The sequence below is a fragment of the Grus americana genome, chromosome 19 (assembly GCF_028858705.1).
Source record: "Grus americana isolate bGruAme1 chromosome 19, bGruAme1.mat, whole genome shotgun sequence".
Taxonomy (NCBI): Eukaryota; Metazoa; Chordata; class Aves; order Gruiformes; family Gruidae; genus Grus; species Grus americana.
Window position 1 is genome coordinate 8,487,869 of NC_072870.1, and position 26,917 is coordinate 8,514,785.

Consider the following 26,917-nt stretch of genomic DNA (forward strand, 5'->3'; position numbering starts at 1 on the left):
TGTTTTGTTTGCTTTTTAATTATTTCAAGATTAAATACAGTCTGTCAAATTCAACAAATGGTTGCTGATGTATGTTGTTGAAGATGCTCAGGCAAGTTGTGCTCCAGCTGCAGTTACCCTTCCTATTTAGATACTGAAGACAGCCAGTTTGACACATTATTATTGGAAAAAATTATATTTTGGAAGAACTCACTACAGAAGGTGACAGAATTCCAAAAAATCAAATTACATGAAAATATACATCGCAATTTTCTTTGTACATTAGGTGAGGAAAATTCTGAAGTAGAAGGCAAAGAATATGAAGGGCCACAGAAGAGAGAAGAGGGAAAAGGAGGGAAACTATTTTTGATAACAAACCCAGAAGTTAGTTATTTGAAAGCCTACAATGTGCATGCTTGAACTCAACCTTGAGAAAAAAAACCAAGCCTCCCCCACACACGCCCCACCCCACAAACAGGCAATGAAAAAGGCAAAAAAAATAAAATAAAATCACCCATAAAAGCAGCTCATTCCTATCTTGGACTAACTTAGTCAACTGAACTTCCAAATTAAAGCGCTCAAGTCCCTTGGAAGTTAAAAATCCAGCAGGCTGCTCAAGGGTGCTCCATGGCCAGTTTTATTGCTATACCCAATTCAAGAATATGTGCAATTGGGTTAAAAAAAGGGGTGGGAAGAAAGGGGGAGGGGGAAGCACCTTTGAGACTACAAAGGTCATCATAAAAGAAGACACAAGGAATTGATAGCAAATCCTTTCAGGGTTTAATTAGGAAAATTTTAAGTTCTGATGGGGGAAATAAAAGGGAGCACATTTCCACAAAACCAAAAAATACTAAAATTTAATAAGCAAGAAGTTTTAATTAAGCCTCAGTGGGTCAAAGGAAAATTAAAGTGGAGGTGGGGGGGAAAAACAACTTTATCCTAATTGGTTTTAGTCTGACATGCTTCACAAGTTGTTGGTTTGGTTTTGGGGGTTTTTTTGTTTGTTTTAACCGATAGGAAACAATGAACAGGGAGAGAAAAACCTGCTAAAATCTTTAGAATTTACACGATTCTATTCCTAACTACAGACAGCATTATTTGGTACAATGTGTATTTGTGGATGTACATGAACAGTATATATATTATCCGGATCATGTTGTGCTATGTACACATCTTTACAATTCTTCCTGAAGGTTAAAGCAGTTCATTAGATTTCAAAATGCGTAATCATCTTGTGTTGGCACTTGTTAGGCTCTTGTCAGCATTGATAACTGGCATGTTTTATTGCAGCCCAGTTCCAGCCAGTGTTTGCCAACTTGTAACAACAGAAGTCCAGCAATAGTTGGGTAGAGTGCAGGAAAAGAAAAACAGTGCCATGTTTCTCAATTGGAGACCTACAAAGAAATCACAGTTATTAAAATAACACTCCTCATCAGCCTCAATTACTTTAAAGATGTTCAATAGTGTTTCAAGCTCAAGGAAGATAATCATTTCTTGAACAACTTTACATACCTCTAAACAGAAGATGCATAAATCTAAAATCATCACCTAAGACCCGAGTTAGTTGAGCTTCGATACACAGTATGCTGAACTATCAGACTTTCAGGCTCCTGTTACTCGTGTTCCTTATCAAGTATGCAGTATGTAAACCTTCAATTATTCAAACACAGGGCTAAACATTTGTAGATATATCATTGAAACTTCTGTGCATCACTTATTGTGACTGATGGATGCTGCTTCAACAGTGAAGTGCAGTACAAAAATGGCACACAGCAGTGCTTCATTAAGTAATACCACCACAGCTACCAAGTCAGACTGTGCTTGTTTGAAACCAGCTAAATGGCCCCTCCTCACCCAATTCATTGCCCATCACTTACTTAAGAGGAGTCACCAGGACTCAGAAAAGCTTTTGCCTTCCAAAAAAGCAACACAGCCAATTACTGAAATATTTGTCATGAGCATTGTTTCACTATGGCCAAGTTTAACATGGCAACAGAGCTGAGGTTAGTTAAGGATACTCTGGAGCGTTACTCACAGTTACTCCCTTTCTCCAAGGGAGAAAAAACTGTCAGCTGCATTAACAATTCCTACATTCTAGATATAAGCAGTTGTATAAACCATTAAGTTCCTTTGTTTAGTCTTTTGATGTGTACTAAGCATTTTCATGCTTTCTCTATACTAGAGAAGTTCCATTCAATCAAAGCATTTCTGCAGAGACGATATACTGCAGTACTAGTTTGTCACAGATGAAGCTTTCTCCCACCCCCAACATTCTTACAAAAGTCTTAAGAAAGGAAGTATCTCCTGTACAACCCTGGTGAAGAAAAACTAACTAGCATTTAGTAAGCTGTTCTAGTTGTTCAGACAGTACAACCCCTTTAAACTACACTGTCATATTTTCCCCCCCACAAGTTTTGTATGCTGAAGCTAACTAGTACATATGGTTTTGGGCTTCTCCAGCCGAGCGGGTCAGAGTTTATTTGCCAAACCAACCATTAAGAAAGAGCAGCTTCAACATGAAGCTCTGTTTTGCTTTGAAAAGCAAGAGTGGGAAATTATTAGCTAGTTGAGGAAGTTTTTCCTTGGCATACAAGGATTAAAATGACCAAAGGCCAGGTATTTAAGGGCTACGTTTTAATACGGAGCTTTCTACAAGAGCTTATTCTTTAAAAAAAGTCCCATTAAAACTAGGATAGGATTGTTCAAATCAGAGAAAGTATCTTGAGTCAGAAGCTCGCTTTTAACAGGTTGGCATAAAGTATAAATATCACATCAGCTACTCTCAGGTCAAAACTTGTCCAGGCTCTCAGATACGCTACAGTTCAGCTTCCAAGCAGAATATAGCTGCTTTTCTGAAGCTATTCCTAAGCCTTCCCCAATAAAAGAGTTTTTCAGGCTGCTGAAGAGAAAGCACTTTTCTTGATATTATTGATGGGTAATATCTCAACTTGATCTTTTCTGATATGCTAGTAGATTTTCTATTAAAATTCCCTGTAGGTACCTGAAGCAATCCTTTTCTAATGGTTCCTAACAACCTCACTGAAGTCTTATTTAAAACCTACATGCAACATGCCACCAACATCTGCAAGATAAACTATATATATTTATGAACTTAACATAGCAAGACAGGATGCTTTTAAGATTCAAAAAAGTGTTCTTCACAATAATGAACATGAATGATTACTCACTTCTATTACAGCTCCAGTAACCCCTAAGCACTATTAATAAAGCAGGATGAATACTGATAAAGAGAATTTCAACTTCTGAACAGCACAAATGCAAGAGTACTAGGGAAGTTCCCCAATCTTGACAGAAGGGGCTATTACTGCACTTGAAAATTCTTTTAGTCTTTAGTATGACATACAGCCAAAGAACTCCACTGAAGCCATGCATCTGAGAAGAAAGGTTTGGGTTTTTTGGCTTTTGAGGGGAAAAAAATTAGTTCAGCAACACTTAGGCAGGAAATGCTCAATTTGAGTAACTGACTTGTCTGTAGAAGGATACTTACCCTGAAAAAAGTGAAGCTACTAGCTGCTGAATAAGTGTCACTCAAAAGCAGTTTCTTGGCTTTTTCTTACACAGCGGGCAACTTTTCTTTTAAATTCTCCATTTCTGTCTTCTCTCCATTCTTTCTGTAATTGAATAGACAGCTTTCAGATGTCAGTCCTACAACAAGGTACAAGTTCTAGGAAGACTCTTGGTGTTTATGTTTTCAGACATTAGCCATCTAGTCAACACCTAAATTTGATTACAATCATTGAGCTAGTCACTGAAAACTTGTGACATTCAGGACTTTTGAAAGCTTGCTCTAGGTTTCTATGCAAGCTGCTCACAAGATGGTGAGGACACAACCTTTCCCCGTTGGATTTTAGGCATTCTCCAAGACTAACCTGGTGGCTGCTAATATTTCACAATGTCTAGCCTGAAATTTATTCACTTCAGCCTGCAAAGCAGCAGCAAACTCAAACTGTAGACCAGAGAAAATGTCTTTAACCACAGTGATAAAAACGGTACACTGCTACTGTGGAGCCAGTAGTTATTCTGCGATTTTTAGGTCAGTTTCAACTCCCTCTCAATCTAGCCAGGACACTCCAGGATACAAATACAGAAGTGACAGTGTTCAGAAGAGGCACAGCAGTATCCTCAGAAAGAAAACACCTCCTAGTTAGATATGGCTGCAAGATATTGGCTCCATACGGAAGACCTTAACAGAAGACTCAGCACACCTGTGGGGATGGTCTCTGTAACAGGGATCTGACTTCAGAACTGCATAGACAAAGAACAAAGATAGAGATGAACAGGAAGATAGGCAAGAGGTAAGTTTGAACGTGGAGATGTGCACACCACAGTATCACCAAAACCCACAGGAAAAAGCGCAGCCAGTTTTAAGGTTTTTGTGCCAGCCTCATGATGAGCTCAGATGAAAGCACAAGAGCATCATACACCATGACTAAGGCTGACGTGCTGGGTACTGGCAAAGAAGTGGTGGGAAAATAAGAAGAACACCTTGTTTAATGGAGTAAGTTCTACAGTTCTTAGTTTTTTATATAAGCAATATATTCTTACTGCAGGGGTGAGGGAAGGCATTTAAAAAAAAGCACAAACCCACACTGTTTTACCTGAAGCAACCTATCATAAACCACCTTTTCACCCCCTACTTGGCGTGAAGGTTGTACCACATTTGAGTGAGAGAAGATTAGCATAACTGGCATATCCTAACATTCACCACCTCACAGCTCACCTAGCAAGTCAGCATGTTGGAAAGCCCAGCCTGTCTTATTTATGCTTTCACTAGAAAGATAAGACTACTAATTAATTTGTTCTTTTTCAGCAATTAATACAGCAAGCATTTGGTTCCTTTGATTAGGACATAGGACAGCTTACACGAGATGGCTTAAGGCCAAGGAAAGCATTGAATTTGTGCCTTCCTATCTTCAGATTCTTAGTTTTTGGTTACTGCCTTTTATATTTGTAGTTCTAAGCAGCAAGTATTCAGAACTGAATAGCAAGCAAAGTTACCAGTTTGACAGCAACCTCTCATCATGAGCTGTTCTATTTGCTTCTCACAACATCTATTCAGGCTCCTGTCCCTCATTTTTCTCCCACTCCAAGAGACAGTACTCCAACACGCATGGTTAATTTTTCCAGGAAGCAGGTATATCCCCTGCTCCTACAAAACTGCGGCCTGCCTCTAACACTTTATTCCTCTAGACTCGCTTAAAACTAGAAATTAATGAAAGCAAAGTATCTTTTAATAACTGTCAAATACTGTTGCTGCAGTAAACTTGTACTTTATAAACCAAGTAGAAGACGCCTTGATAGCAGCTTGGAATTAAGCACATGAGCTGCTGATTCTTCATTACATCAGTGATGCCTCAGTAGCATCTTCACAGTTGGATTTGCATTAAAGTTTTCGTTCCTTCAAGCTGGGCTAGAAAATGCTGTGTTTCCTTAAGACATTTTCAACTTCTACTCTAAGGTTTAAGAAAACTATGAATTTGTTTACCATCTAACATCCAAGACAAAAAAAAAAAAAAACAAACAAGAAAACCCCACTCGCTCCTGAAGTGTCTGGCAGAGTGGGACACACTACAGAAAGATTAGCTTTTTAGCTTGTGAGACAACAGGGAATTGACAAGCATAGCTAAAAGTATAAGCTTTCTCCAGTGTTAAGTCAGCTACATTCAACAAACATGAGTCTGTAAACTGAGGAATTCTAATTGTACTTTTAGCATTTCATTAATAACTTGCTCCTTCCAGTGAGCTCAGGTTCGCCAGCAAAAGACGTCCATGTGTCCTGGGTATCCGTTTCCACCAGTAATGTGACTCAAGAAGGGGAGGCCTGACACTCAAGAGAATGTTAAATGGGGGAATTCTTCACTATAACATTTTGTGCTTGTTTTTCTTACCATTAAGTTTGTTCCACATGAGACTATTCCCATGATGATTTTTCAGCAGAGCTCAACCACCTTTGGAAATGCTAACAGCATAGTAGATCAAAGGCTTCAAGAAAATAAACTCCCACCCACTTTGGGAAGTTATAGCTAGCTTGACAGAGCAGGTTAAGATGCAAAGTTTTCCAGAAGCATCTTCTGATTACCATCTCTCTTTTCCTCACTACTCCAGTTAAAGACCTAAAACTTCTCTTTTGTGAGAGGATATCATGTTTGTCACTGCTAAACTGCAATTCTAGAGTAAGTAAAAGGAAAGCATGTTGGCATATCTCAGACAAATGGGATCTGAAGTCTGTTCCCCTGCTCCCCTCAGATCTGAGAATTTTTTCCCTCCCCACCACAAATAGTTATTAGTCTAATTGCTATTCTGCTATAAACGAAGCTCTTCTAGATAGTTGATAGCTGTGTTTATACACCCACGCAGAATAGGCCATGCTCCAGAAACACTATGCTGCATGAAACTCATCTCACTTATGACAGAATCCTTACTGCAGATTAACCCTGGTCTTTGACTATAAACCAGGCCACTCCTCCTCACTCAGCCATTCTAGTCTGGGACAACACTTCCTCCAGAGTTGAAGGCCAGATGCCCGGTGAAGCTTTCAAATACACTCTCAAAGCACAGACCTACACAGTCAAGCCTACTGCTTTAATCCATGATCTGGGAAGACTGCTGTAGAACGGCAGATGCAAAACATCCCAATATAATTATACTGAGGGACACCACCATGTTTTCCCCCTTCATTCAAATAAATACATCTGTTAACAATTTATATGATTTCCAAAACAAAAAATTTTGGTGCATTATACTAATAACATACTAGGAACCAAAAAAGGTTCCAGAATATGTTAACTTGTGCAGCTAAACTTAATGGCAGTTTTAACTGCCACATGTATATAGCCACACAGGATTTTACAGCCAGCTTCACTGAATTTTTTAAGACTAAAGGAGTTAAAGTTTATCCATTTAGTACCTCTGTGCACAAGTTATTTACTATAAATGCATTATTGCATAGGATAAATTAAACCACTGCCTATGAAATTTGACAGCATCTTTCCTTTGCAATCCAAGAAATTTCCCAAGGCTTAACTAGTAATTCTGTTTCACAGCAGGACTGCTTTTCCGAACAAAAAGGTAGCCTTAGCCTGTGATATAAAGTGTTCTTCCAAACATTATGTACCGTTTGTCAAACTAGAAGCAAAACTCCATTGCAAGTTTAGGTTTCTACACTGAAGACAATTGGTAGACCAAGAAAAATCTTACCGCTGCATCAACATTAGCAGGAGAATCACCATTGGGATCTGCCAGCATAGAAATAACACTAATCATTATAGTTTCCACTGTGTGAATGGGAAGCCAGCGTTCCTCAGGTTTTTCATAGCCATATTTGTCTTCTCCAGGCTCATGAAGAATTGAAATGCAGACATCGCCATTCTTGTCAACTACAAAATAGAACAAGGCATATTTCAGTAATGAACAACATGCTGGCATTTCCTCAGGATAGTTATGGAACTGTTCATCTTCACTCCAGCTAGTCTGAAAACATGTTAGTGAAGACATTTTATAAAAAGGAAAGTAATTAACTATTACAGAACTCAATCTGTAATAAATAGGGCTTGGTGGAAGTCTATTATTCTGCCTGGACTTCGGGCAGAGAGGGCACAGGGGGAGGAAGAACTTAATTCTAACATCATGCTGCAACTTTCAAGACTATTTAGATAGGCTTCCACTACAGCTTTTTCTGTTAAGTTCAGCAAACTAGAGTGATTTTTTTTCCACAGCAACAGCATCAGCTGGATATTACTGCAATATATTGGAATATGATTTAAGCTGCTGGAATTAGAAACTGCTGGGCAAGTACTCTGATATTTCCACAGCTGAAACTGACACAGCATCAAAATATTCCTCTGTTCCTTATGATGGGAGCACTGTGCTGGGCTCCTCCCAGCTTTCAACATCTACAACTACAATAATGACTTTAGAAACTGAAGAGCATTCCTCCTTCCCAGTAAAAAACTTCTTCCATTTTATTTACTTTCCATCTGTGTCCAGCAGTCCATAAGTAAATGAAACATTACGAGTCTTCTTTGGAGGGACTAAAAGATGCTGTTATTTCGTTTCACACTTCACCAGAGGAGGACAACCTTGGGCCTTCTATATTGAACTGCCAAGTTAGTAATACTAAGATTAAATATTTGAAGGTATAACAAAAGGCAGCTATAGAAGGCAAGTTTCTCCTCAGATCAGAATTCTGTGCTTTGGGAAAAAAAAATCCCTGAACAGTTACCAAGAATTCAAGAAGTTACTTTCAGTAGCTTCTGAAAAATACTTTAGGAGCAGTCTCTCAGAGCAGCACTATTAAAGAAGTAATAACCATGGCAGAATTTTTATGAAGTGAAGATGGCAAAGTAAACAGTTTCATATTTCTAACATGAACAGAAGTGTATCTATTTGTCTTCACTGCATTTTAGTTCTTAATTGCAAAATGAAATTGAAACTTTGACATTTCTTACCATTCGGATGCCAGATTTCTGTGATGAATTTCATTTTTGGCGGCCTCAGTGGATAGTCTTTTGGAAAAGTAAGATGAGCCTTGAAAACACCACCTTCACTGGGGAATCAAAAATATCTTAGTAGAGTTTCTTGTAAGCTTAAGCTGAAGATTGGAACTTACTGATGTACCAAAAGCTCTAAGTTTACCCCTCACACAGCTTAAGATCATGTTAGTAATTAACAGTACCATCATTTCCATATGCAATGCAAAGAGTTTCTACATTGAGAAGCTCCTTTCACAGGATACTGCCAGTTCCCCAGTACTGTATCTTTTTTAGAATTAGGATGATGTTCCAGAAGGTAAAAAAAAAACCCAACATACACACACACAAAAAGTAAAAAAAACTGCCAAGGAATTCACCATCTGGAATTACAGCTTACTTTTTTTCCTCCCAGTACATTTAGTAACAGCAGAAAGAGATATTGCCAGTAACTCCCTTTCTCAAGTACAGCCCAGTAGATACCTGTTTATTTTCCTCCTTTAGACACCTCAGTCCTAATTTCTTGATACCAGTCTGCAGTGTACCTCAGTGAAAAGTTACACAAAGCTGAGTTGTGCCTACAGCACTACTTTGTAAAAAGACTTCCAATACTATCTTTCAAAACTAAGCTAAAGGAACTCAGACGTGAAAGTGAGGTGTTTTGCATTAGTTACCTGCTAATCTGGAAAACGATAACAAACAAGAGACACCCATTTTTATGTGGAGTTACAGGCCCATATTAATGTAACAGTTTGTTAGGGTTTTTTTTAAAAATAACTAGATTTCAATATCTGGGAATAGTCCCTTTGAAAAATGTGAAGGCCTATATTAAATGGAAAGCCTTACGAATGAAATACTTCACTAATACAAGTACAGTAACAGGGCAAATGTTACAGTAACTTCTTGTAATTGAAATTTGAAATTGCAAAGGCAGATATTACAAAAACTGGAACCTGACCTCCAAAGGTGACACGAGATGTGCAGTATGACAAGCTACTCCTCAGCAGCCATGCAGACAAAAGAATTGATGTAGAAAAGACAAAGTCATTCAGTGCAATTCCCGCCCCCGTATTTGTAAAGGACTAGGAGCCAGTATCCAAAGCCTACAGGCTACTGAGAAAACAAGTTTTACCACCACTAACTAAAGATGTGCAATTCTAGCAAGTGTCTCAAGAAATCCCCAAACCCCAAAAGCACTAGATCTAAGCAACTAGGCTCTCAAAATAAAGCAGCTGAGGGGGGTCTGAACCCACAGCATTTGTTTCCCACAAGTTTCTGAAAAGGCAGGCAGTTTTCAATGAATTCTTGATCCTGGGAAGGGTAAGAATTCCAGAAACACTGACTATTTTAACATCTAACTCTCCTTTGTCTTGACTAGTATGGATTACATTCATTGCTAGCCCCAAACCAGTTAACCAAACTTACTTTCAGAGTTCTTCTTTCCCTTCTTAAAGGAGCAGATCCTAAAGCTACTAGACAGTATGACATACCTGGTTGCCCCTCATCAAATATATATAAGTACAGCTCTTTAATTGGATACACATTAGAAACCAGTTAATGAAGTACAGCTGTCAATTAAGGGAGGTCAGTGCCATTTTTAGCAATATTCCTGACAAAGGGGTCTCTGTCAGTAGAGTCATGCACTGAGTCTGAAGTCTTTTTAGATAAACTCAGAATAAAGTGAGACCAGGAATGAGACTAAAGCTTGAAAGTTTTGAACAGCCTGGTTAAATTAAACGATTATGTTCTACTGTCATCATAAAACAGACCAGGGAGGAAGGATTCCTGCTGAAAAGCAGCAACTAGGGACTGGAACAGAAGAGCTTCTTATCTAAAAAGCCTCAAAATAAGCTCAGCACCTTATTAAAGTGGGGAAAAAAAATGCTATCGCAATTTTTAACATATAATAACAGGGTGAATTAGAAGCAGTATTTCTTTACTGACAGTATTGATAAAGATGGCCATGAGAGCTTAATGGAGCCACTACGAGACTGTTCAAAAGAGGTCAGCACAAGTTGGAGAATTCATCTCATGCAAGACTTGAGAATCACAGTGTAGTGAGCTTGAGGAGAAGCAAAGCAACTTGATTACTGTGCTTAAGTACTTATTCAGAAGTCTGCAGTCAGAGGTATACAACGACTTCATGTTGGAACTAAAACTGACCTCAAGTAAATGTCACTAGGCTTTCTATATCAGTAATTTACCACTGGAACAGCTTAATGAAGTAGAACAGAGTTCATCTTCCAGAGCTACACTTTAAACTGACCTCTTCTGGGCATAGAACCTTCTTCCAGGAGCTAGAGTAAATGATCATATATAACATCTATGAGAAAGAAATCTTTCTCACAATTAGCCAGAGTTTTGGTTGGTTGTTTTTTTTTTAAAAAAAACACAAACAAACAAACCCAACACCACCACTACTAAGTAGTTCTCCCATCTCAAAGTGACAGGATTTGAGACTAATTCTATGGCCTGCTGTAGTTTTCCCAACTACATCCCTCTTGTATGTTTTCCTCCAATCACCAGCATGAAATTGTAATGGTTTAGAACTGTACTATCAGCTAAACTAGAGCCTCACAGCAGTAACAGCAAATAATGGATTATTACCTGCCTTACTTAAATGCATAAGAAAACAGAAGCTGCCTCTAAGCATAGCCTAGTCTCATTTCTACACAAGTACAAAGGAATCAGTGTTGCATTTTCCCAGGGAAGCAAAGCAGTTTAGAACTTCTATATAGCAAATTCAGCTATTTACAGGTATTTTACTAGCAACAGAACAGCATTACCTAACTTAGTCAGTATGAAGATTTCGGTTAACTTCTACTCACTTAGACCAAACTAGAACTAGTAAATCCAAGTTCACTTAAGTTTCTGTATAAGCATCAGTACTTACTATAGTGTATCTGGAGGACCAATAATAAGGACTTCCCATCGATAAAGATCATTGTCATCTATTAAGCCCGCTGAAAAGCCTTCCACTGGATTTTTGTTGAGCTCTGTGTAGGAAAAAGAATTTAAGAATGACTTTAGGTGTCTGATATGCATTTGCTGTTTTTGCTCATGCCTCTATATGTGACCAAAAAACCCCCATGACTTTCAGTGATTTGGCACCTGCTGATGGACTTATGGCCTGGGTGAGTATCCTCAGCTCCCTACCACATGCAACAGCATGCTGCCAGAGCTGAGACCCATACTCTGACTCTAAAACTATCTGGAGTACATCATGAGAAGAAGGGCCAAAATAACTCAGAACTGCAGAACTTGGTCTCCTAATCTAGATACCAATAGGTGTACTTACAAGTCAGAAAACAGATTCTTCTAATAAAAACGCCATACTGCTTTATAAGAACCCTGAAGAGACAGATTAAACTAAAGTCTATCTTTAACTCTAGAAAATGTTAACAGAAGAACAAAGTCACACTATGCTTTTATTTGAAACTAACATCCTACTTCCCTTAAGTGATTTTTTTCAATCTGAAAGCATTTGAGACCTGTGCCCAGTGCATTCCAGAGATAATGATTTACTACATTCTGAACTACTAGAAGAAAGCATAGAAGATAAGCTGTTATGCTGTTTAGGCTTGGGTTTTTTTTATTTTTTCCTTTTGTTTCAGTTTTATCCACTAGTGATAAGCAATAGAGGATTTTATGTTTATAGGCTACTTGATATAGTTACTGGCAGATAGAAGGCTTATCTGGAAATAGCTGTGCAGCAGTCCAACCTAGACGTAGACTCCACTGAGTTTCTGTTTTCAGCCCGCTCCAGGAAAAAGCATAAGAGTTGGAAATAAACACCTCAAATGAGTTCTGCCTAAAATTCAGTTTGGGGGTGGGGGTGGCAGAGAACATCTCTTAAGCAATACCTTCAGGTCAAAACCTAATTTAAATGCCATATTGAAATTCTTGATTCAGCATTTCCAACAGTACATACAAAGTCCTGATGCATCTTGGGTATTTAGGACAGGGGAAAGGGAGAAAGTTATTCCTTCAACTGGTTGGTTACCTCCAGATTAAATTAGGGATTTTTTGTTTTGTTTTACAATGACTACTGCACTTATTTTAAATCCTGTCAGACATTATACAGCCCTCATTATTATATTCCGCAGTACAGTTAATCTACATATTCCCTTCTCTGTAAATCCAATAGCTGTATTTTGTGTTGATTTCTAGGCATTACAGACTTAAGTTCAGAGGTCTTTATAATGCCCTCAGGTACATGCAGAAGAACTTGAAGTGAGGAGCTCATACCTTTATGGAGAAAAGGTTACCATTAAGTCCAAACTGATTTGCCCATAAGCTTGCAATTACTGTTTGCCAGTTAAGTTATTAACTATGAAAAGCATGGTTAAAAAAAAGCAAGAAGAATCAATTCAAGCCCTACAAAGGAGAATAAGTCCATATGAGGAAAAGAAAGCATTCAGCTCACATGAAGGACCAACGTCCTGAAGAGGTAGATAGCAGGAATACCAACTTTGGCCATTGGTAATTCAGAGTCAAATTTATCCGCATAGATGACTCAATGCTTAAATCCCAAGAAATGCATTGGAAGGGATTTTCTTGGAAGCTACTCAGTAGGGGTTCAGTCAACAGATGAAGTCAACCATTCATTCTCTAAGTTGCAGGACAAAGACTTAGGTACTGAACCAAATCATGTTTTTTCAAGACAATGCCTGAAACTAGAGGTAATATCACAGGCTATTTAACCAAGATGCAAGCTTCAAAATTGACAAACTATAGCATGGCCACACCTCCACTAAGCAGACTGGTTTTCACCCTCTGGCATCTATGAAACTTTGTGGCAACAGCTGCATGAGCTTGAGTAACAGTTCTATTTAATTTTAGGTGAAAAAGGCAGAGAGACTAGGTGTGCATCTCACATGAAGTCAGGATTCACCAGTCCCTTACTACCTCCCTAGCACAGATACTCCTCTGGCATCAGCTACTAAAAGTTCCAACACATTAGTAGTTGAATATACCTGCTTTTTCATGCAGGATTTTATACAAATGTCTGTTGCTTGTGCAAAAGAGCCACCTCTGTTGAGAACACTTAAGTCATCCTTTTGGATATTATATTAGTATTGTAATACAGAATATCCAGTATAACTACAGAAGTCAACAGAAAGAGCGCAAATATCAAATTTCAGTATCTTACCTTAAGACTTTCAAACCTGAATTTAAGCCTCCAGAACACAAGTTCCCTCATTTCTGCATTTCCACAGGGGAAAAACGGTTTATGCCAAGTTCGGTGTAAACTGCTATAACTCAAGCTGCTCACGTTTAGCTTCCTTATTGTTTGCTAGTTATCACTTCTCACTGATAAGACAAAATAAGCCTGCCAGAAGTTAAGACTCTGGCAAATTCAGCATGCTTCTCTCTAAATAGGCCACACTATTTTCAACCCAACATACACATTTTCTTCTCTATTTCTTGATTCATGCTATTTCCATTTCTTTTTGCATCTGTCTTGGCCTGCAAATAACTTTTTTTTTATCCTTAATTCCTTTGAAACATTTTTCATGTACTTATTCCCAATGAAAGCCAGCTCTTACACTCTGACTCATACCTAAGACTTTGCAGCACTATATTACAAGAAATCTTGTGAGAAGGAATAAGATTGCTGAATGCCAACTCTTGTAATGCAGAAAGCCTGTAAACTGTATGAAGGGGACAGTCATTGACAAAAATCTTACAGCAGTTATGGAAATTTGCTTAGTGGATGTCTCCTATAAAGGAAATTATGATGTTACGTTTTTTAAAGGAGGTCTCTGCTTGTAAAAGGTTCTCATTTTCCTTCCACGGTAGCAATACTGAAGCATAGTTCTAATAGCTACTGCTTGCACAAGTACTTTGAGGTAAAACAATGGATATAAGCTCAGGCACCTTCTCCACTAGAGGTATTTAGAATTACCATAGGCAAGTTAAATAATCTGGATAGGAAAAGCTCATTTTATGCTAAACTGAACATCAACTAATGGCTAGTTGGCAGACAAAAAAGGAAATCTCAGCAAAGTTTTGCACTAGGACATAAAAAAACATCATCCTTGGCTGCTTTACCATGGATAGCTAAGAGCTGCTTACTCGTTAAAACTTGCAAACACTGAAGCGTAGGGTTTGTTTTGTTTGGTTTTCCCCCCCGGATATAGCCAATGCTGCATATCAGAAAAGTTAACTAGTGGTACCATCTATCTCTTCACGAGTTGAAACTCACACAGTAGCGAAATCCATGCACCAAAATCCCAAATGAATAGCGATGCTAATATGGCAAGAAAGCAGCACACACACACACTATGCTCACAGGAGTCAGCTGCTAGGCAGAGGGACTTCTGCCCACCAACCAGAGCCTCTGGTGACACTGACACTGCACTCAAGAAAATGAGACACCTGTTCTCTGCATCTGTCATTTCTACCAACTACAAAAGTTAACTCCTTGTAGCCAGAGCAGGAGTTTTACAAGATGAACACATGGATGGTGAGTATGCTTCATAAAGCAAAGGATTCAACTCCCTCCCCCAGGCAGGGAGACGGAACAAGCCCTTTGTGCAGGTCCTCTACAAAGCCCTGTTGAAGAGCTAGCCTTCAAGTCCTGGAAAAGCAGAGAAGTCAGACACCTCTGAAGAACTGAATCCCTCCATGTTATTTTTTCAAGACTTAGTTTTCCTTTGAGATTTCTTGTTTAGCTAAAGATATCCTGTACTTTTTAAATGCAAATGAGTATATTAACACATTTCTGTCATGTCCATGCCTAAATAAGTGCAATTTACTTGCTACTATATATTACACACCATGGTTCAGTATTTCTGCCAATATTTTTTGCATTTCTGATTTTTTTTTCCTCTAAGAAAAGAAGTTTCTCTTATTAAACCAATTCTTACGTTGACTCTAGAAGCAGTTTCAGGTAGAGTCCTTCACAGCTCAAGCAGCAGCTGACAGCCAAAGCAGCACAAACCTGGACAGCAGCCAAGGAGCAACATACCAGGAAAGAATCCTGTGGCTGCTTATAAATTAGACATTCAGTGCCTTTAATCCCAGTCCTGAATCAATATGTGATTTGGGAGATGAGGAAAACTACAGGCCCATAATCCAACAGAGTTGTTTAAGTCCAGAACTGACTTTAATGGCCAACGCCTCATCTCCCACATGATCTGCCAACACAACACAGTGCTCCTTTAGTGGCTTAGCTCTTACTAGAGCAGAACTAAGCTACCATTGCCTTAAACTTGAGCCAACACACTACCATAAGCTGTGCTTCCAGTTTCAGTGTTTAGTCGACACCAAGCTACTGATGTTCCCACACTCACTAAAACTGCCTTTATATAAGCCAAGAGACTTTCACCAATCCAAAAGCAAAACGGCGTCAACAAAAATGACTAAGCAGAAACAGCCCCATGGCTACATGCAGCAGCTATGTACGGCATCTAAACTTTTCAGCTTGACGTTTTACCCAGCCAGCCACTGCATGTGAACACTTCAGAGTATTTTAAGCCACATTACAGAACAAAGCTTTCAAAAATATAAGCTTCTACATTATTTTTAATAGCAGTCTCTTCAGTAAATTATACAGTGGTTGAGTTTTGTACAGTCAGTGGACTAAGTCCAGCACAAAAAAAAAGAAACAGGACAGCCCAAATCCTAGTTAAGGCTTCTGGAGAAATCATCTAAGCTCACTTACATGCAGTTCCCAGAACAAACAGGTATGGGCCATATCAGAGCTTTACATTTGCTATGTATTAGGCTTGTTTTTCTTGGTTGCCTTTTGTGACTCTCAGCATTAGTTCAGGAGCTTCCAACGACTGTATAGACTGAAAATCCTTGCTCTAGACTCTTCTTCTCCATACCCCAAACCATGACTTGCATGTACTGTTATTACCTGAGGTCAGTTAAAACGTCCAAGACTTTCCTTTCTGCCTGCATACCCAGCTGTAAGTCTATGATTCTAGAAAATTAGGGCTGAGATAATGGTAAATTAACATGATCTCCTTGTATTCGCAGAGCTCTCCATGTTACCTACTTTCATCATGTTCTGCCTTACTCCACAAGCTCATCCAAAAAGTTCTGACAAAAGTTAACACAAGATACACACACACTCCTGGTAGCCACTTTGGCAGTGACGAATAAGATAGCAACTAAGAGCAGTTTTAGTCTCAGAAGGACATCGTAAGTATTTTGGAGTGAGACTGAAGCAGTAAAGACAAACCTGTCTTAAAGAGCGAGCTCTACCAACCAGTTCAGTAACAGCTCTAGATTTGACTCTTAACTTTAGCCTGGCAACTAATTTCCAGTGTTCCATGCATCACCCACCCCCCCACCCCCCACCCCCCGTTGATAAGGGCAGCATTACAGACTTCCACGAATCCAATTTTCTTCTCAGTTCAGAGAATTTGTAGGGAGGGTTGTATAATTAGCATTAACAGGCTCACAGAAATCATCTCAGTGCAGCGCTACACAGCTTCATCAACATGCTTCGCTTGCCATCTCCTCAGCTACACCCATAGAGCCTTCCAAGGATTTGCACAGCAAAGCAGGCTTTGGAAGGATGGAGGACAAGGTTGGGGGCTTCTTGCTTAATTTTTAATTTTACTCCCTATCAACTTCCTAGTCAGGGCCACAGCTCAGCTCTGCAAACAAGAGGACAGCAGCACTAGCCCAAAGTGAAGAGTCAGAAGCTCCTACAACTGCCACTATGGGTCTGGGGATTAAGGTTACAGTACAGAGAAATTTGACTAGATAGAGACTAAAATTCTTTTACTAGTAAGGTGTAACATTATTCTAGACATAAGCTAAGAATCAGGTTTCTTTGTTGCTGTCCTGGTTTCAGTAAAACCATGACAGTTGCCTATGTTCTATAGCTCCATGTTCACATGAGTTGTAGCATGCCCAAAGAAAGCTGAAAGTTCAGGTTAGCTATTTAGTTGAAAACTGACCCTTAACACACTAATCAGAAGCAGGTCTTTGGTACTGTCTTGGTTCTTAAGGGACTATGGGAACTCCTTAAGTCTGTTGAGATGACCACTGATAGGTATTGTCAATACTCCTCTAGACATTGCTCTCAACTTAGAGGTCTCAAACCCAGCTCTCACGCAGTTTCAATTAGGCCACAGATAGCCAGCTACCAATCTGACCTGGCAACCCAGTTTACTCAGCCCACGATCTGCTCCCATGCACCATTTTACCTGAGAGTTGTAGAGACAGGCAAGAATAGGGATGACCTATTTTGGAGACATTTTCTTTCTGTAGCACTCTTCATAGAAGCCTTCTGTGTACACATACTCAAGCCAGTCCTTTTCCAACATCCCACACTTACCATACACAAGAGGAAGGTCTTTTTCCCCCTCCCCCTGCTGTGTTCACCATTAAGCAAATGTCTGCAACTCTAACTTAAGTAACTGCAGAGTGCAGGGTGCCTACTAAGCCCACAAGTCTTTTCTCTCAAGATTAATGTGGTGTTTGAGTTACTTTTGTGCCCCAATCAGCTGCCACAGAACACTGGAAACACAAAACATACTGATGAAAATCTTTGAGTTCCATAACATTGTTTAAACTTTTAAAATATTTATGCTTCCAGAATTAGTGTTCTGAACTTACTGCTGAGAATCTATCTCCGAATTAATATCACGTAATTTTGGTAGAAGTTGAAACAAACTGTTTCCTGAAGAGCCCTCTTTGGCTAGACTGCTTGAAGCATACAGTGCATCCCATCACATCAGAATCTAGCAGTTACATCACCCAGATTAAAATGGAGGCTGAATAGGTCTGTTAAAAAATCCTAGTAAGGCCTGAATTTTGGGGGAAGTGGTATGAGTAAGGGAAGAACAAGGATAGTCAAAAGGATCAGAAGAACTTCAATTCTGAAGTCCACACCTGAAAGGAAGCAAGTATGTCACCAGGAAGCATTCAGTGGCTCGCCTATAAAGAGTCAACTGCAGCACAAGGCCACGTTCATCTATCACACTCAGTATAACAGAAATGCCACCCTCATTTTATCCTCAGTGTCCAATGCATGTTTCCACTTTTAAGAGTCAGACAAGTGTTAGGTGGGTACTCGCATCTGCCTGTATTTGAGATTGTCACCCTCAGCAGCATTCAATAGAGATCTTATCAGGATAAGTAGTTCCTGAGGCTCCATGATTATCTTATCCCAAAGCAGATGTCAAAGACAGGTCAGATGAATCACACTCTACATCTACTTATTTCTCACACCTACAAAGGAGCCTAAAGAGCTTCAGATGTCTAACTGCATACAACTGCGAGAATTTGGCAAGACAAGTGTCATTCGAAGTGCCAGTCATATTAACATAGTTGAGTTTAACATGGGCAGCAGGAAAAGTCAATTAACAGCTGTTTGCAAACCACCAACAGACTAAAGCTACAGAAAAATTCCATCCAAGTATCTTCTGAACAGTCCTATACACATCAGTCATGAAACAGCACTGTTGAATGGAACCAAGAGCTCTAGGATTGTGTGGTTTATGTACAAGACTAGAACACGATTCTAGGAAATCCACTAGGAAGTCTGTATCACAAGACTATGCCATAGGGAGATGTTAACATCTGAAGAGTTCATCAGAAGCTTTCTTCATCATATGCATAAGTTGTTGCACAAGTCAAGGACACTTTTCCAGCTTGTTTTCTCTCTTGCTTATAACATGTCTGCATACTCTAATTTGAGCTACATTGTTATTCAGAATTGTTTTAAAACATTTCTTTAAGTGATTCCTGACAGCATCATCTTTTAGATCAGCACCAAGTGCAAGCCAACTAAAAAAACCAGCCAATTTGACATACTAGGTATTGTGACAACTGCATGGAAATGGGTTTCCCTTAACAATTCACATACAGAAAGACTGTATGTGAAAGCCTTTACAAAAGGTTTCTATCAAAAAGTCTTTACTATTATTCTAAACCTGTACAAGCACTGTTAACATTCATGCCCAGCAGAGCAGTTATTTTTATGGAATCTTATTTCATTTAGATTGCTATACATAGTGTTCTTAAAAGGTCTGGATATCTGATCTCTGTTCCAGCTGATATACCCCAGACCTAACAGTAAGAAGGAGAAGCAAATATGAACATTTACAGGATGGCCTGAAACTCAGACCTACTACATTCCGTAAGTGAAAGATCTTGCCAAGAGTAGTCTACTGACAGATATCCACACACCACTGAAGTGAAGCACAGAGCAGGTGCAACATGGTGACAGCACAGGCCTGCATGTGAAGCATTACCCTGATTCTGTTCCCATACATTGGGACAAAACGCAGACAGTGCGAGTTTCAGGAGTCACGTGCCCTCTTCCTCACCCAAGCCACCTGCTCTTCTTTCTCCAGGCACCTAACTCTGCACACTCATTTTAATATTTGGTTAGTTCCTACTTTCAGAACAGCAGCCACCTTTCAGTTCAGTTCTACTTCATTAGAACCTAATCTTTATGCTGGAAAGAAAATGCTGTATTTTATTTTTAATGCTTCCACCCTGTTCTATGCCAATACTTGATGCTTACTTCTGCAGAATACCCCATATGCTTAAAGACGTTCAAAAACCCCTAGACTTACAAGTGGCAAACAAGAACATCTAGATCAAAACAGAGGTTGCATTAAACACATTAGAAGAAAATTTAGCAGAATGCCTATTTGAGGCAAACAAGTTTTACCTACAAAGTTCACTTATTTTCAAAGTGTGTAGAATAGGGCTTGGGGGGGGAGGGGGAACCCAATTTATACCAATACCAACCACAAAAGCAACCAAGTAATCCTATCGGAGTTGAATATCCATGTACTATTCCAATTCTTCCTTCCACTAAAAAAAAAAGTCAGAGATACAAAAGAGTCAAGGCAGAATCAGTTATAATTACAACATGTGGTTTTATTTCACTCCACTTGATTTATCCCAGATCAGGTTTGTTTGTTTGTTTGTTTAAAAGACAGACATTTATAGCAAATCAACAAATCCTTACAGTTTACATTTCTGCAGCACATAGTTTTGGAATCACTATCAATCACACAAGGCAAGATATTTTAGTGGGATTTGGGCAATTTAACACCTCCAAATAAAGATCTTATCAATAAAGCAGGAATTGTTTTAATGAAAGTATTTTCTCAATAGGTAATATTGTAGGTAAATATTTTACAAGATCTCCAGCAGCATTCTCCCATTTCACCATTCTCTAACAGAACACATCCAGATATGTCCATACTTTGGTGTAACTTACTATGCCTTGTTTGTGGGTAGCAGAAAATTAAAGAACTCATCATTTATGGTAAGCTTGGTTATTTCCCTGAAAAATTAGTAAGCTGACCTAGCCAGAGCCAACTGGCTGTGACTACAGCTGCCCCATCAAGGGGTAAGCTTATGAAGCAGGTTGTTATTGCTTCACTCTGTTCAAGCAATTGGTTGAGTCATCAAGCCCCTCCGTTCTGAGGTTTACCTAAACCTCACTTTCCAGAACTGACAGCATCCCTGAACTTTTGCTCTTGTAACTGCTTTCATAAATACTCTTTTCTTTGAAGAGGCAGAGTTCAGCTTATTTGTGCAAGAGGAACATTTGAAAAAAAAAAAACTAATGCATGTGGCTAGTAAAGTTTGGCACAAGTCACATAATTATGTTATTTGCAGTGCGACAGAAATTCAGGCTGCTTATACTGCTCAGACTCTAGTCACTGTAACAAGGCATGTGTTTTAGCAATGATATTATCTATAAAGTCAGCATGAGCAGTGTAGTTTTGACACTTCTGTCAACACAACCTCACAAGAAACAGGATTATCTTATCTGCTATAATGGACCCTACATCACAAGAGTGTCAAGGTGAGTGGTACACACATGCCGTACCCAAGCATCCCAAAAAGCATCAGAGCAACAAAGACTCAATAGCATTTTAAGCAATACTGAAGTTAAGTTTGACATGTGCAGGCCCTTGGAGTCTTAACTATTGAGGATAATACAGAATATTACTGGTCATACAAACAACCCTCTCCAAGTGGGCCAATAGGCAGAGTAGCATCAACTCAATACTTCAAGATAACCACTTGAGTGGCACTGATCTGTAGACAAACCTACTGTAAACCAGTAAAGAGCCAGTACTAAACTGTAAACAAAGGCTTCTTATACCACCAGCCACCCAAGAGATATGCCATCTCAGTTTCAATCTATAAAGTGATTTTAATTCCATAATTCCCTCAGAATTCACTAAAGTATTTTAAAAGTAAATCCTATGTAATTGCCAGAAAGTCACCTAGCTCAACATTACAAGATTTTTTTTCACACAAGGAAGTAAAAATGGTTGAATCGTCACATTAAGCATTTAATACAGTTTTTCAACTTGTTAAATTTTAATTAGACATTTTCACTTTGAAACAGGAGCTGTATACAGTTTAAATTGAAATAATGCCACGTTTCTCATGTTTGAGAAAAACATTAGTGTGATTTTTTTTTATATCCTAAGTTGGAGAATATTTACAACACAATACAATTTCAGCCAACAAGGGCATGGTTATTCCCCCATTTTCAGTAATCCATGTTTATGTTAAAGAGGACTTGCACTTCTGGTTCCACTGTACACTACCAATTTAACTGCACCCTCCCTACATGATTTTGCTGGATGAACTAGACAAGTCTGCCTACTCTAATAAGTCTCTGTGTCAGCAAGGATTTGGCAGAAAGAAGAAATAAAAGCAGTCAGAGAAATGCCCAAGTCTGCAAAACCCTTGGGTTTGACAGCTCTGGAGACCAGAAGAGTAGCTTTACACTCTCAGTTGTCTCCTGCCTCCTTTTAGAGAGCATAAAGTTTTGGGGCTGTATAGAGAACACAGTTTATCCTCACCTCCCCTGGGGGGTGAACTCTGCTAATCCAGTGCTATACCAACCTACATGCTTGCTATTGACTTTCTTTTGGAAGTTCAGAGGCACTTCATTCTTTTAGTTTTTCTTGCACCTTACTCATAGGAGGAAATGGACAGGTCATGGCTTCCATTTCACATTATTACCAATCCACCACAAAGTACCTTTCTCCTTCAAGGAAAAAAAAAAGAAGATCTATAAAAAAAAATGTTTTCCAAATTTTAAGAGATTTCCAGAAGCTGCTAGAATTTACAATTACATCAAATTGTGAAGAAACAGCCATTTAGCTTCACAGATATCCACAGAAGAAAACCTCCCTTCAACTCAAGCTAGTTAGACTAGTCCTCTAACTGGCTTTGGCAGTCAGAGATCCCCACTCAGCAGTTCCTTTAAACGCTTTAAAAAACCCCCAAAACCCACTACACACCAAATAAATAAAAGCTATTCAAAGTTCTGACTATCTTGATTTGAACTGTTCTTGTGCCTAAATGGGGGCAAGCACATGTCAATATAAAAACAGCTACTATACTAATCTGGTGATATAGCTCAGCACTTAATTAGCAAAGGCACTATGAAGTTCCTTAGTATCGGAGGGGACACCAACCAAAAAAGAAATATCAACCCACATCTAACTTGAAGTTACGTTTTGTGACCGTCATTGAACATCCCTTCTCCAAGAGCATTATCGGCATCCAGAACATGCCACTTAAGTTGACAAGCATGTTGTATATATGATGCTATGGTACTAGTTACCTGCTCAAGTTACAATACAAGCCAGCTTGCTCCAGAAAAAAAACAGAAGTCACTCTTCATACACTTATTGGAACAACCTGGGATTACATTGTCAAGTTTCTTCTGTGTTTTGATAAGACCCTTGTTTTAAGTTTCACTGACAACCAAGAAGACTTACCAGTTGACCTTCACTTTAACAAAGTCTTCAAGACTCAACTCATTTAAGTGCTACATGTCATAGACACCTATTTTCTTCCCATATGCCTTGGATCTTAATAAAGGCATTATGGGGAAAACAGGTAACCATTCTGAGAATGGTTTTACATTCCTTTCTCCTCCTGTCATTGTTTTTTCCTTTTGGCACTGAAAAGAGCTAGCCAGGGTCTTGCCCATTAAAGAATTTCTATATTCTTCAACTGCTCCATCACTATATGGGTTTCAGATTCCCCCTTCAACCTCCCTCCACTTCTGGATGTCTTGCTCCAAGTCTAACAGCTCCAACTTCAGATCTCTTGAATAATGCTAATTTAACGAGTGATCTAGAGCAATTTAAATTAGTCTAGATCATATAAGTCATATCCACTGCCTGTTCACTGTCCTCCAAAACCCAACCGCTAGACACAAACCAATGACTCACCACACTTGATATAAAGCAAAAGCTGCATGTAGCAGAAGGACTGAAGTATCAGCCCCACCAGGGGAAAGAATACCACAATGTTGATTTTTGTTTTGAGGTAGAACAAGTAGTGTGGGTGTAAACAAAGGGACACATTGGAGCAGCTGAGACTTGGAAGAAGACAGCCAGCAGTAGGGAAGGAAGATCAGACATCATGAAGCTCAGTCTCTGCATTGCAACTTCAAGTAGCCTGCCATCAGAAAAAGCAGTGTCAGAGTCTAGTTTCAGCTCAGTTCAGAGGTTGCTTAGGTTATCACATATGGAAGGAACTATTTTCCTTCTTAGGTCATTTACTCCAGATAGGACTTTTGAAGAGTTCAAGACTTTTCTTCAGTACTCACCACACAATTAAGTATGCACACTCACAATCACTTTTAATATGGTTTCAATTTTTTAAAGTACATGTAAAAAGAATACCAAAGGCACTAATATTACTTAAAACATAAAAACCCACAGAAGAGTTACATGCAAATGACTGCAATACAGAGTCAGCACAGTTGAATCGGTAGCAGTACTAGAGGCAACTGGAAAAGCTTACCAGTTTTTACCATTAGACATGAAGCCTTCAGAAAAGGGTGAGCAGAAAGGTAAATAGAAATTAACCCCCAAATCAAACAGTCTACAAGTCCATTTACATATCCAACCAGCCTGTGCTTACAGAAGTTCTCAAGACAAGAAAAAACCCTACACAACAGAAGCTGACAGCTAATACTTACTACAGAGAGGTTTCAGCTAAACATCAATTTTGTTTCATGGAGCAGAATTAGCTAGTTAAAAGAAAAATTCCAGACAGCCTAAGAACTATATTAAGTTACCAAAAGCTCATTTTTATCAAGTTAGAGAGCAGCTATTCTACGCTATTGCTTCCCTAGAGGGATCATTTATAGGAAAGAGAAGCTTCGCATCAAATCCAGTCTGGAGCTCCTGTAGTAAGCCTATACCTAGTGTTATTAGCATATCCAAACACGCAGACACCTCGCTGAATGTCAGTAACAACTTGAGTAGTTAACTAAGGCATTAAGAGGCACATGCTTATGCTCAGGGGTGCAGCCGTGATATGTTTGAGGCTTTTTTTTTTTTAAAAAGAATGTCACCTTAAAAGGGTAAAAAAAAAATCCTGTGCTAGTAGTTAACTATGTTGAAGTTTCTCAAACTTATCATCAACTAAACCCAGAAGTTAGTGCGGAGATGGAACAAACACACCAATTAGCTTGCTATACCTGGTTATGCAACTTCACCTCCTTACTGCTCATAATATTGTTTTCCACCCTTACGCTTTCAAAGACGTTACTGAAGTCTCAGGCCAAAATTGTCCTCCAGGAATTCCTGTGTCACTCTGTTACCCTGTCCCTTGGTACAGCTACTCAGCAAACCTCAGCCAACGCTGTATTTGCCCGAGTTTAGGTACACCTAGCACACATTTCCTTATCTGGGTATGAAGCACTTTTTACGTAAGGGATAAAAAAGGCAATCAGATTCGCCCAAGGTGCCGGGCAGACCTGTACGTTTTCTCGAGGGGATTACTCTACCCCGGCCGCAAAACCCCAGAAGGCAGAAGATGCGGGGGAGCATGTGCGAGTGGGGGAGGGAGAGGCAGCAGGCTCCTCGCCGCACCCGGCCGCCGGCTCGTTTCTCTTTAAATCTGCCAGCAAGCGACACATGGAGCTGCATTGTGCGCCCCGCCGCCAGGGCGGCCCCGCGCATGCGCACGGCCGGCGGGCCGGGCCGAGCCAGGTCCCCTCGGCGGCGGCGGCCCAGCGCGCACGGCCGCCCGCCCGGGGACAAAGGGAGGGGGCGGGGGCGCGGCGACAACTCGCGACGCGGAGCCAAGCTGCCACCCCGCTCCCCTCTGCTGCGCTCCCGCCTCGGCGGCGGGGCCGAGCCCGGCGCTCCGGCCCTTCCTGTCCCCGAGCCCGGTCTCCCAACTCCTCCTTCCCCCGCACCCGTCCCGCCCTCTCGCCCCCGGCGGACCCCCTCGCCCCTCCCTGCGGGCTCCCCCCCGCAGCACGCGGCGGACAGCCCCGCTCACCCCCCTCAGGGCCGGGTCCCCCCACACCCCCTCCCCGCCCAGATCCCGGTGCTGCCCGGTCCTCTCCCCACCACCACCACCACCCCGTCAGTGCCTGCAGAACCCCCGGCTCTTCTCCTGACAACAAAGGGGGAAGCGGTCTCCCCCCTCCCGATCCGCCCTCCCCGGCGCAGGGCACGGGAGGTGAGGGTGGGAGGCGGGACGGGGCACCTCAGGTCCCCACAGGAAGGTGTGCGTAGAGGGGCGATTCACCCTGGGCCTAAAGTACCGTTTCCAGGGGGGGAACCTTCCCTCCTCCGCTTCTTTTCAGTGCCTGACAAACATCCCCTCACACCACGGAGGCTTCCCCGCACACATCCCCCCACGCTGCGGGGAAGAAAGCTCCGGCTCCTTTCTCCCCCCCCTCCCTCGCCCCAGGGAAACAGGGTCGCAAGAGAGATCGGTGAGGCTGCCAGGCGCGGGGACAGGCGAGCAGGCCCGTCGCCAACCCCCACTTCCCTGACGGGACGGGGGCAGCGAAGGAAACGCTTCTCCCCGCCATGACGGCCCTCCGCACCCCTCCCCCCGGCTCCCCTGGCAGCAATCGCCAGGCAGGCTCCCCCTCCCCCCCTCGGCCTAGTTCCCTCAGCTCCCGGCTGGGCAGAGAGCGGCGGGGGGGGGGGGGCCGTAATCTCCCCTTCCCCCTGACACACACACACTGCCGGCCGCCCGCCCCCTCCCCCGAACCGGCACCCCTTCGCCCAGCGCAGGCCCCGGTTCCTCAGAGGCCGGCCGGCCTCCACTCCCCTCCCCGCTGCTCCCCCACCCCTCCCGCGGCGGATCGCCTTCCTCCCACCGGCCCCCAGCCCGGCTACCTGCTAGTTGTCTCCGCAGTAGCAAGGCGGACTGGAGCTCCGTCATTCTCCCCCTCTCTGCCCGGGGAGGGAGTCCCAGCAGCGGCGGGGACGGCGCGGCTCCTGGTGCTGCGAGCGCCCGAGGCGGCGGCGAGTGGCCCTCAGCCCGCCCGCACCGCGCCCCCCGGGGGTCTGGATCCGCGCCGGCCGCCGCCACAGCACGCAGGGTCCCTGGCAGGGGCGCGCGGCCGTGGCTCCGTGCCGCCCTCCTCCTCCTCCACCTCCTCCTCACCGCCGCCACCTCCTCCTCCCCCCGCCCGCCAGGAATTTCACTGCACTCCCGGCCGC

At 41.3% G+C, this 26,917-nt stretch overlaps 1 protein-coding gene across 4 annotated transcripts; it reads right to left on the reverse strand.

The window, feature by feature from the left end:
* On the reverse strand, positions 1-26,917 carry UBE2G1 (ubiquitin conjugating enzyme E2 G1). Of its 4 annotated transcripts, none has more exons than XM_054847749.1 (7): positions 26,591-26,917; positions 20,196-20,261; positions 11,362-11,464; positions 8,448-8,545; positions 7,198-7,376; positions 3,488-3,611; positions 1-1,373 (listed from the first exon to the last, which is right to left on the reverse strand). In XM_054847749.1, exons 1-6 carry the CDS (start codon positions 26,634-26,636, stop codon positions 3,525-3,527), a joined length of 579 nt encoding a protein of 192 aa, XP_054703724.1. In that variant the 5' UTR covers positions 26,637-26,917; the 3' UTR covers positions 1-1,373; positions 3,488-3,524. The 4 variants fall into 4 exon arrangements, with proteins under 4 accessions (XP_054703724.1, XP_054703725.1, XP_054703727.1 ...); XM_054847750.1 differs by lacking the exon at positions 26,591-26,917 and adding an exon at positions 23,669-23,892; XM_054847752.1 differs by lacking the exon at positions 20,196-20,261.